The 12,106-nt window shown below is 52.1% G+C and overlaps 1 protein-coding gene across 1 annotated transcript; it reads right to left on the bottom strand.

Annotated features, from left to right (window-relative positions):
- Positions 1–5,544: 5,544 nt before the first annotated feature.
- TNNC2 (troponin C2, fast skeletal type) lies at positions 5,545–9,919 on the bottom strand. Its single transcript, XM_012467303.3, has 6 exons — positions 9,810–9,919; positions 7,395–7,446; positions 7,117–7,260; positions 6,914–7,028; positions 6,617–6,753; positions 5,545–5,710 (listed from the first exon to the last, which is right to left on the bottom strand). Exons 1-6 carry the CDS (start codon positions 9,810–9,812, stop codon positions 5,679–5,681), a joined length of 483 nt encoding a protein of 160 aa, XP_012322726.1. The 5' UTR covers positions 9,813–9,919; the 3' UTR covers positions 5,545–5,678.
- Between the last annotated feature and the right edge of the window lie 2,187 nt (positions 9,920–12,106).

Consider the following 12,106-nt stretch of genomic DNA (forward strand, 5'->3'; position numbering starts at 1 on the left):
AGAAATGTTTCAAATGGTAACTGGTGGATGTGTTTTTGTCTGCCATGTGGTCCTTGATCATGGTGTTTGGCACCCTACATGGCCACATGGCCTACCTTGGCCCAGTCACAGGTCTAAACTGTAGCTCAGATCCAATCAGTGTTCTCTGGAATTAATCAGTGGTAAAGTTATTTTATTAATGGCACTGCTAAAAGAGAAGGGAGTCAGTTTCAGCTGCTGGGGGAGCCTGCTGCAGATGGAAGAAAGCCAAGCAGAGACAAATAGCTGGGACTGGGAGAGATCAACTGAGACTCTGGCCTCCAGCTCATGCTTTGGCATCCCAGTTCCATGAAGCAACAAATCCCTTTTTGGTTTAAGTCCATTTGATTTAGATTTCTGGCACTTGCAACAAGAAGAAGCCTGGTCAGAAAGCATTTGAATTTCTGATTATGATTCCCATTTTATTGAATTCCTTCAAGATAAAGGCCCTCTGCTTGGGGCTGGGGACAAAACTGAAAAGGACACAGCCCTTAAAGAGGCTGGAGTTTAGGGGATAGACAGGCCTATCAATCAACACAGGGAATAAGTGCCACACAGTGATTAAGAGCTCAGACCAGGGCCTGCGCAGTGGCTCACGCCTGTAATCCCAGCACTTTGGGAGGCCAAGGTGGGATCACCTGAGATGAGGAGTTTGAGACCAGCCTGACCAACACGGTGAAACCCCGTCTCTACTAAAAATCCAAAAAAAATGGCCAGGCATGGTGCGGGTGCCTGTAATCCCAGCTACTCTGGAGGCAGGAGAATCGCTTAAACCTGGGCAGCAGAGATAGTAGTGAGCCAAGATCGCCCATTGCACCACTCCTGCCTGGGCAACAAGATCAAGACTCCGTCTCAAAAAAAAAGAGCTCAGACCAGGTGGGTAGAACTGTTTCAGATCCTGGCTCCACCTTCATGTTGCCCGTAAACACACAGGCAGTTACATTTAACCTCTCCATAAAATGAAAATAATACTAGTACCTACCTCATAAGACAGTGGAAGGACCTTAGAACAATGCCTGGCACATAATAAGCATTCAATTAATGGTGCTGAACTCACATGCTATGAAAGTTCATAGGTGGGGCATCTAATAGAATAGGAGGGTTAGGGAAAGGTTTTTGGAGAAGGAAATTGAGCCCTAAGGGAGATACACATTCATTTGATAGCAAGAAGTTCAGGAGTATGGTAAGGAGAGGAATACAGAGCTGGGCACGGTGGCTCACACCTGTAATCCCAGCATTTTGCGAGGCTGAGGAGAGCAGGTCACCTGAGGTATGGAGTTCAAGACCATGCTGGCCAACACGGTGAAAACCCATCTCTACTAAAAATAGAAAAACTAGCCGGGCGTGCTGGCAGGCACCTGTAGTCCCAGCTACTCAGAAGGCTGAGGAAGGAGAATCTCTTGAACCCAGCAGGAGGAGGTTGCAGTGAGCCAAGATCGTGCCACTGTGCTACAGCCTGGGTGACAAGTGTGAAATTCTAGCTCAAAAAAAAAAAAAAGAGAGAGAGGACTACAGGATGGGGAAGTCGCATAGATGTCAGGTCATGATGGGCTGGAAGGCCATATTAAGATACTTGGGCTAGCCTGGGTAACAAAGTGAGACCCCATCTCTACAAAAAATAAAATAACCAGGGGCTAAGGGGACAGGATCACTTGCACCTAGGAGTTTGAGGCTGCAGTAAGCTATGATTGTGCCACTGCACTTCAGCCTGTGTGATAGGGAGACTCAGTCTCTGAAAAAAAAAAAAAGCAAACTTGGGCTTTATCTTGAGGCAACAGCAAGCTAATGAAGCCTTGAGCAGGGCAGTGACATGATCCGATTTGTTTTAATCAACATCTCCTTGGCTATGTATGGTCTGGGGAGCGAATGGCAGGAAGGAGATAACTCCTGTTATCAAGAGTCAGGCAAGCAATGGTGCTGACCTGAGTTATACTAATGGGCATGGAGAGGAGGGATGGAGTGGCAAGGAGACAGTAGTCGGGGGTAGTCAGTAAGCAGAGGTGGAGAAGGAGCACCAGAATTTCTGACTTGGGCCCTCAGGCCCTCCTGTGATAGAAAACATAGGAGGCTGGGCATGGTGGCTCACGCCTGTAATCTCAGCACTTTGGGAGGCCGAAGCAGGCGGATCACGAGGTCAGGAGATCGAGACCATCCTGGCTAACACAGTGAAACCCCGTGTCTACTAAAAATACAAAAAATTAGCCAGGTGTGGTGGCACGCACCTGTAGTCCCAGCTACTCGGGAGGCTGAGGCAGGAGAATCGCTTGAAACTGGGAGGCAGAGGTTACAGTGAGCCGAGATCGCGCCACTGCACTCCAGCCTGGGCAACAGAGCGAGACTCGGTCTCAAAAACAACAAAAGAAAAAAGAAAAGAAAACACAGGAGGACAAGATGGAGGGGGAGGGGAACTCATCAGATTAGGACTGGACAAGCCTGAAGTGCGCAAGACATCCAGATAGGGCCAGGCATGGTGGTTCACACCTGTAATCACAGCACTTTGGGAGGCTGAAGTGGGCAGATTGCTTGAGTGCAGGTGTTCAAGACCAGCCTGGGCAACATGGTGAAACTCCATCTATTTTATTATCTTATTTTCTTTTATTTATTTTTTTAAGACAGAGTCTCACTGTCACCCAGGCTGGAGTGCAGTGGTGCAATCTTGGCTCAATGCAACCTCCACCTCTTGGGTACCAGTGATTCTCCTGCCTCAGCCTCTCTAGTAGCTAAGATTACAAGCATGCGCCCAGCTAATTTTTATATTTTTAGTAGAGGGGGTTTTTTCCATGTTGGCCAGGTTGGTCTCAAACTCCTGGCCTCAAGTGATCCACCTGCCTCGGCCTCCCAAAGTGCTGGGATTACAGCCATGAGCCACGACCTCTATCTCTACTTGAAAATATGTGTATATTTCAAAAAAACAAAAAAGATATCCAGGTAGAACCAATAACAGGTAGATGGCATCAGAGTTAAAAGCCTTGCTCCTGTGCACACCACACAGCACATAGCAATACCACCTAGGTTATTATCTAGGTGCCTATGTACTTCACCTCCCTAGGCCTGAGTTTTCCGACTATAAAATGGGGCTGATAACAGCATCTGCCTCTAGGGATGTTAAGTGAGTGAATGAGACAATGTCTGTAAGCCACAGTACACAGCAGGCACTCAATAAATAGTAACGATTACCAAACACCAGCACTGATCCTGGCTGGAAATAAAAACGGAAGAACATAGGAATGGGACAAAAAGGCCAGGCGCAGTGGCTCACGCCTGTAATCCCAGCACTTTGGGAGGCCGAGGCGGGTGGATCACGAGGTCAAGAGATCGAGACCATCCTGGTCAACATGGTGAAACCCCGTCTCTACTAAAAATACAAAAACAATTAGCTGGGCGTGGTGGCGCGTGCCTGTAATCTCAGCTACTCAGGAGGCTGAGGCAGGAAGAATTGCCTGAACCCAGGAGGCAGAGGTTGCGGTGAGCCGAGATCACGCCATTGAACTCCAGCCTGGGTAACAAGAGCGAAACTCCGACTCAAAAAAAAAAAAAAAAAAAAAGGAATGGGACAAGAAAAGGAAGAAGAGAAAAAGACAGATGGAGAGGAAGAACTAAAGCAATGAGTCAGGTGACAACAGAGGCTGGGTGCAGTGGCTCAGACCTATAATCCCAACACTTTGGGAGGCCGAGGTGAGATGATCCCTTGAGCTCAGGAGTTTGCAACCAGCCTGGGGAACATAGTGAGACCCCATCTCTGCTAAAAATTAAAACAACTAGTTGGGGAGTCTGGGGATCACACGTCTGTAGTCCCAGCTACTCAGGAGGCTAAGACAGGAGGATCGCTTGAGCCCAGAAGGTCAAGGCTGCAGTGAGCTGTGATCACTTACTGCACTCCAGCCTGGGCAACAGAGCAAGACCCTGTCTCATTTAAAAAACCAAACAGAAGGCCAGGCATGGTGGCTCAGGCCTATGATCCCAGCACTTTGGGAGACCTAGGCAGGCAGATCACCTAAGGTCAGCAGTTCAAGACCAGCCTGGCCAACATGGTGAAACCTGGTCTCTACTAAAAATACAAAAATTAGCCAGGCATGGCACAGGTGCCTGTAATCCCAGCTGCTCAGGAAGCTGAGGCAGGAGAATCGCTTGAACCCAGGAGGTGGAGGTTGCAGTGAGCCGAGATCGTGCCACTGCACTCCAGCCTGGGTGACAAAAGCAAAACTCTGTTTCAAAAAAAAAAAAGCTTGCTATGTTCCAGGCACTGCTGTGAGCACTTTGTACACACTAACTTCTCACGACCTGAGTGTACTATCATTATCCCCATTTTACAGATGAGGAAACTGAGGAACAGAGTGGTTTAGTTTGTCACAGGCAGTGAGCACTCACACTCAGGCAGTCTGACTCTAAAGCTAAACTACCCCCTACACTTAATCAGCTGTGATCTGATACCCATTGTATACAAATCGCTATGGGAGCAAATAGCCAGTGAGGGCAGGGTTCAAGGGAGGAGATGGTATCTGAACTGGGTCTTGTAGGTTGAAGAATCTGCCAGCTTATAAGAAGGACAAGGGCATTCCAGAGAGGGCAAACAGCATGTGTAAAGTCCCAAGGGCTTGAAAATGTACCCCGCATCCATATCAGGAATAAATTGCCCAGAGTGGCTGCAGTCCTATGAGGACTATGGGAAGGAAGGGAGGGAGGGAGGAAGGGAGGGAGGAAAGGAGGGAGGGAAGGAATTTGGATCTCATTCTAGAAGCAGTGAGGAGCCTTGAAGTACTTTCAACAGGGCAGTGGCCAGGTCAGATATTTTAGCTCCCTGGTGCTAATGGCCCTCTGTAGAGCACACTGGCAGAGACCAGGTGGAGGCAGGGATCTGGGGTCAAATGATGAGATCAGAATCTCCTTTGTGGATACCTCCACCCTCCCCTACCACCACCAGCAGGAAGCCAGGAGTAAGCACTTGGAAGAACAGAGGAAGTAGGAGGTCAAGCAGAAACAATGCTGCCTGGCATGGATGAGCACCTACTTCCCCTCTCCCTAGCTAGGGAGCCTGCAGAAGGTGGCAGCTACAATACCCAAGACCAAAATGTTCCAGAAAAGATGGACGTGGGGAAGTGGGGAAGTGAGGGAGCTCCCCTGCTCCTCCCCTCTGATGGGGGTAGCTTCCTGCCACCCCCTCACCCTACCGGCCCTCTGGAGACCCCTCCGAAGTCCGCTGGCTCACCCTGACTCAGCTCCAAGCACCTGTGGCCTCCTGTCCGCCACCATCCAGCCACCACTGCGGCCGGTCCTCCAAGTTGCCCACGCCCGCGCTAGCTGTCGGGAGGCTGCCGGGAACACTCAGAGCGCATTGGTGATGCCCGGTCTTGGGCACTCACAGCCGCTGCCTTGGGCTCTGGGACCCAGCTCCCTTCCACATCCCACTGCTTCGACCGTTTCTCCCGGGGATCCCCGAGGGTGCTCCGGGTGGTACCAGCTGGGATGGCGCCCTGGACCGCAGCCCTTGAGACCCGCTGTCCCTGGTTCTCCTCTCATTCAGGCAAGTTTTGGAACATTTGCTTTTATTCCTTCCAGACAAAGACCCACAAAGGGCTGCACTTCCCTGGTGGGGACCCGGTGGAGCGGAGTCTCCCAGGCCTTAGGGATGCGCGATCTTGGTAGAGGCGACTGTCCACTCCTTATTGCACACCCTCCATCATCTTCAGGAACTCTGTGGGAAAGCAGAGGGAGAGGGTCACAGGTCCCACCTGGGGATGCAAAGGCTCAGGCCAGGGCTCCAGCCATTCAGAGGGGATGACTTTTTTGTTTGTTTTGAGACACAGTCTAGCTCTGTCGCCCAGGCTGGAGTGCAGTGGCACAATCTCGGCTCACTGCAACCTCTGCCTCCCAGGTTCAAGCGATTCTCCTGCCTCAGCCTTCCGAGTAGCTGGGACTATAGGTGCATGCCACCACGCCTGGCTAATTTTTTGTATTTTTAGTAGAGATGGGGTTTCACCATGTTAGCCAGGATGGTCTCGATCTCCTGACCTTGTGATCCACCCACCTCTGCCTCCCAAACTGCTGGGATTACAGGCGTGAGCCACTGCACCCGGTCTTGTTTTCTGCTTTTGTTGAGACAGGGTCTCACTCTGTTGCCAAGGTCTGTCGCCAAGGCCTGTCACCCAGGCTACAGTGCAGTGGCACAATCATAGCTCACTGCAGCCTGGACCTCCTGGGCTCAAGTGATCCTCCCACCTCAGCCCCTGGAGCAACTGGGATCACAGGCGTGCCACCACGCCTGGCTTTTTATTTTATTTTTTGTAAAGACAGGGTCTCATTATGTTGCCCAGGCTGGTCTCAAACTCCCGTCCTCAAGCAATCCTCCCGGCTCGTCCTCCCAACGTGCTAGGATTTTACAGGCCTGAGCCACCGCGCCCTGCTGCCTGGTCATTAATTGATAAACTGCACAGAGTCGTGGAGCGCTTCTATACCAACCCCCAGGAGACTAGGAGGAACTTGGTGAGGTTACGCCCAGCCCCGCCCACAAGGCCAAAGACAGCGCACTGGAGCCAGCGGCACCAGTACCCGCCGCCCCCGTGGCTCCCACCCTCTCTTCCCAAGCTGCCGCGGCCCTCACCGTCAAAGTCAATGCGGCCGTCGTTGTTCTTGTCCCCGTCTTTCATCAGAGATTCGATCTCCTCGTCCGTCACGTGCTCCCCAGAGGCCCTGAAAATCTCAGCCAGCTCCTCCGCGTCAATGTAGCCGTCTGCGTTCCTTCGAGTCCGAGGGATATGGGAGGGCTCAGGACCGGGGCGAGCTGCCCTGGTTACGCTCGACGCCCCGTCCCCACACCCCCAACCCGGGAACCTTCCGGCGCCACCGGTCGGGCTCTGACTGCTCAGCCCCTCCCTCGGCTCCCAGGCCCCCATTGCACCTGTCGAAGATGCGGAAGCACTCGGCCAGCTCCTCCTCGCTCTTCCCCTTCGCGTCCTCTTTCATCTGGCGCACCATCATGACCAAGAACTCCTCGAAGTCAATGGTGCCGCTTCCTGCGGGGAGCAGGTGGTGGACTGAGCCTGAGCCCGGCCGCCGCTGCCTCTCCCCACCATCCCCTGCCTCCGAGGGCCAGCCGCTCACCGTCCTCATCCACCTCCTCGATGATGGCGTCCAGCTCCTCCTTGGTGGGTGTCTGGCCCAGCATCCTCATCACGGTGCCCAACTCCTTGACGCTGATGTCCCCACCACCATCAGCATCAAACATGTCAAAGGCAGCCTTGAACTCTGCAAGGGAGAGCAGAGGGCAGAGGTGAGGCCGGCTGGACTGTCAGCCTCACACCTACCCCCCAACCCTGCCTGGAGGCCAACATGTTCCCAGCACACATCCACCCCGCCCCCAGCCTGCCGGCCTCACTCACCAGCGATCATCTCCTCGCTGAGGTAGGACCGGGCCTCAGCCTGCTGGTCCGTCTGCAGGAGACACAGAGAAAAAGTCAGCTGAAGAGGCAACCCTAGAGAAGCTCCTCACCTCTACCCCATTCACCCCAACCCCCACTCTGCCAGCGCCCCTTGGTCCTCCAGAAGAACAACTTCAAACTGGTCACATATTTGTGTGCCCCCATAGCACCCAATCAGTTTTGTTTTGTTCAGAAGACAAGGTCTCGCTGTGTCACACAGGCTGGAGATGTAGTATGATCACAACTCACTGCAGCCTTGACTTCCTGGTCTCAAGCGATCCTCCTGCCTCAGCCTCCTAAGTAGCTGGGACTAGTGTACACCATGCCTGGCTAATTTTTTAAATTTTTGGTAGCGATGGGGTCCGACTATATTGCCCAAGCTGGTTTAGAACTCCTGGGCTCAAGTGATCCTCCTGCCTCAGCCTCCCAAAGTGCTAGGATTATAGGCTTGAACTACTGTGTCCAGCTTCTGACCCCCGTTTTTTGTTTTTAGAGACGGAGTCTCACCCTGTGACCCAGGCTGGAGTGCAATGGCGGAATCTCGGCTCACTGAAACCTCTACCTCCCAGGTTCAAGCAATTCTCCTGCCTCAGCCTCCTAAGTAGCTGGGATTACAGGTGTGTACCATCATGCCCAGTTGATTTTTGTATTTTTAGTAGAGGCAGGGTTTCACCATGTTGGCCAGGATGGTCTCGAACTCCTGACCTCACGTGATCTGCTCATCTCAGCTTCCCAAAGTGCTGGGAGCCACCATGCCCAGCCTGACACCAGTTTTGAGAAAAAGAGAGGAGACAGCAAATTAAGCCCAAGGCCTTCTCACTTGTCAATTGAAGGCCAAGTCAGGAATCCCCCCAGTGACCTTAGGCAAGTCACTTAGCATGCCTTCATCTCTTCTCTGTAGCTTTTCAGGGATGAGATATCAGGGGTGTGAAAGGGCTTTGTAAAGGGCTAGCACCATTCCAGCACTATTTTCCAGTTTTCTCTAGCTCCTAATGGTGCCCAGTACTTTAATAGTTGCTCAATAAAATATTTGTTCTCAGATAAATAATAATGCAACACAAGCCGCGCACAATGGCTCACCCTGTAATCCCAGCACTTTGGGAGGCTGAGGCGGGTGGATCACGAGGTCAGGAGTTTGAGACCAGCCTGGCCAACATAGTGAAACCCCGTCTCTACTAAAATTACACAGAATTAGCCGAACGTGGTGGCGGGCACCTGTAATCCCAACTACTCAGGAGGCTGAGGCCGGAGAATCACTTGAACCTGGGAGTCAGAGGTTGCAATGAGCTGACAGCACGCCATTGCACTCCAGCCCTGTCGACAGTGTGAGACTCCAACTCAAAAAAAACAAAAAAGGACACAAAGTTATTGAGCACTTGCTGCATGTCAGGCCACAGATCAGGCACTGAGACCACCAAGAAGAGACAGAGGATACATCTTCCTGCCCCTCAGAGAACTGGCGGAGTCGGAGATCAGCTTCCTTCTTAGGATTCAGTCATCGGAGAAAAGGCCCCTCATATTGGGCAGAATGTGAGGGAGGCCTTGACATGAAAGTGAGATTTCTGTGGGGGTTTCCAGGTCATATCCAAGCCAGGCCATCTGGGTCGGAGGCTTTGGGCTGAAGCTGGCAGTAAGGATGGGGTGAGGCTTCCAAGGAGCTCTTCAGCCGGCTGGCCACCGGCCCTCCTCCTTCTCCCCCTCCTTCCTCTCTTCCTCTTTCCCTGTGCCAGGAGGGCAGGCTATTTTTAGTCAGGCATGGGCAACAGCAGCTGGCCTCTGGGATCTAGTTACTCCTTGAGGTGAAGTGAGGAGGGGGCTCTCAGACGAAAACCACAGCTCCAACTCAGAACCCCCTCTAGGAGAGCAGAGTTTCTCTAACTCTGGTCTGTTATCTTCTGTCTCTTCCCATCGTCCTCAGGGGTCCCGGAGCCCTGCATCTGAGCAGGCCCCACACCCTGCAGGCCTCTCGTCTTCTGGAGGAGCTTTTCTTCTCTCCATGATGTTAGGAGGGTTTGGCCAGGAGTCTGGCTCACCCCTGCCACTGGCTTGCTGGGTGACTCACTCTGACTCTCCAGGGTCCCCACTATGTGAAGGAAACAAGCTAAGAGCTCTTCACAGGTCTATGAATGACAGTGCTGGAAGTTTCCAAAGGTGCATAGGCAGTTAGCAAGCCTTGACCATCAATCTCTGGAACACCCCAGCCCTCCCCTTCCAAGAAAAGTCAAAGACCTTCCTCCAAGACACCTGGGTTCCAGGAACCTCCATGCTCCAACCTCAGACATCCAAGTTACTGCCCCACAGAGCACTCAGGCCTGGCCTCAAAGACGTCCAGAGTGTTCCCGCGAGTGAAGCCGCAAAGTCCCCTCTTGTCCTTACCATGGTTGCTGGTGTCCGGGTCTCCTCTGCTGTAGGTCGCCTCCTTTGCACTCCACCACCCAAAGATGCCCTGGCCTGCTCTAGCCCCTGGGATTTGTAGGGGCACCCTCCCCTCCCACCTCCCTGCTCCCCAGCACTGGATACCCTGCCCAATCAGATCCTGGGGTCAGCGAGCACCACCCCCCCAACAGTCCGAACCCATTACCTAATTTAGCCAAGGGCCCTTGCAGAGAAATTTAAGCCTCTGAGCAGGTGGCAGGCCTTGACGTCCTAGATTCTTGTGAGGAAAGCCCGCCCTGTTCCATCGCCTTGGAGTCCCCCTGCTCTCCCCGCCTCCCCGGGGAAGCACACTGGCTCCAAGATGGTAAGGACAATCAGAATAGTAAAGAGTGAGGCAGCATGATGAAATGGGGAAAGTACAAGCCTTGAAGTCCAAAACCCAACATTCAAGGCCAGCCTCTGCGAGCTGGGTGACCTTGGGCAGGTAGCAATGCCTCTCTGAGCCATTTCCTCATCTGTAGGATGGACCTCTCTGTGGGGTCTCCCTCACAGAGAAACCACGGTAAATGGGAACCCAGGTATAACTGACCTAGCTTGTGCGAGGTATACAGGGTTAGTGCTTGGCAAAAGGAATGTCCTGTCTTTGAACCATGGTGAGGGGTAGGGGATAGAAGGAGGAGAAAGTGACAGCTAGGCCACTGTTTACTGAACCTCCACGACGTGCCACACACTGTGCTAAGCATTTTAACATGATCTCACTAGTGCTCCTCCTATGAGATAGCAACTATTATTATCCCCATTTGACTGCAGAGCTTTGTAAATCATAAAGGTCTATACTCACTCTGTCACCAAGGCTAGTGTGCAATGGTGCTGTTACAGCTCACTGCAGCCTCAATCTCCTGGGCTCAAGTGATCCTCCCACCTCAGCCTCCCGAGTAGCTGGGACTAGAGGTGCACCACCATCCCTGGTTTTTTTTGTTGTTGTCTGTTTTGTTTTGTTTTGTTTTGTTTTGTTTTTGTATTTTTTGTAGAGATGGGGTTTCACCACGTTGACCAGGCTGGTCTCGAACTCCTGGGCTGAAGGGATCCTTCCACTTTGGCCTCCCAAACTGCTAGAATTACAGTTATGAGACACCATGCCCACCCATGTTGATGATTCTTCTTTTTCTTCATATTATTTTTTGAGATGGAGTCTCGCTCTGTCGCCAGGCTGGAGTGCAGTGGTGCGATCTCAGCTCACTTCAACCTCTGCCTCCCGAGTTCAAGCAATTTCCCTGCCTCAGCCTCCCGAATAGCCGGGACTACAGGCGTGTGTCACCACACCCAGCTAATTTTTTGTATTTTAGTAGAGACGGGGTTTCACCATGTTGGCCAGGATGGTCTCCATCTCCTGACTTCTTGATCTGCCCACCTTGGCCTCCCAAAGTGCTGGGATTATAAGCGTGAGCCACCGCGCCTAGCCCAGATGATTCTTATTATTAATTCTGACTGGAGGGAAGTTGGGACACAGTCCTCTGGGTACCTGTGCAGATGGAAAAGTGTATGGAGGGATGGAGGAGAGGAGGATGTACATTTGGAGGAGAAATGATCATTGAAAGCAAAGATCCCTCTTTCAAAGTTACCTTCTCCAGGGAAAGAGTGTTTGGATTCACTTTTTGGGGTGATGAGTAGGCAGGGAAAGTTTCTTTAAGTGGTAAAAGGGCAGCTGGTCCCTTCCTAGAGCTCAGTGAAGAAATCTGGTCGTCTGGGGAGTAAAGGGGTGGGCAGATCAAGTCCAGAGGGAGCCCACCCTCAGAATCCACGAGGTGCAGACTGGGCACTGGGGAGTAAGGCAAGGCTTGTGGACAGTGGCTACGTCGACAGAAAGAGCACCAAGATAACGATAGCAGGCTCTGGGGCCAGGAAAGCGGGGCTGGACACCAAGGAAGACAGATGGACAGTGGCAACTGGACTGCCCCCTTCCCCTATATATAGACATTCCCAAGGAAAGTTCGGCAGGGCCATGCCAAGCTAAACAAGGCCTCCCCAGGCAGGCAGGGAGCCAAAGGGTGAGACCCATGGGATTCCAATTCCAATTTGGTTATTTTTGCTTTTTGGGTTTTGTTTTGTTTTGTTTTTGAAACAGAGTCTCACTCTGTCACCCAGCCTGGAGTGCAGTGGCACAATCTTGGCTTACTGCAACCTCCACCTCCTGGGTTCAAGTGATTCTCGTACCTCAGCCTTCTGAGTAGCCAGGATTACAGACACATACCACCACACCTGGCTAATTTTTTTTTTTTTTTTTTTTTTTTTGAGAC

This window comes from Aotus nancymaae, unplaced genomic scaffold (genome assembly GCF_030222135.1).
Source record: "Aotus nancymaae isolate 86718 unplaced genomic scaffold, 86718_ANA_hifiasm-v0.15.2.pri h1tg000029l, whole genome shotgun sequence".
Taxonomy (NCBI): Eukaryota; Metazoa; Chordata; class Mammalia; order Primates; family Aotidae; genus Aotus; species Aotus nancymaae.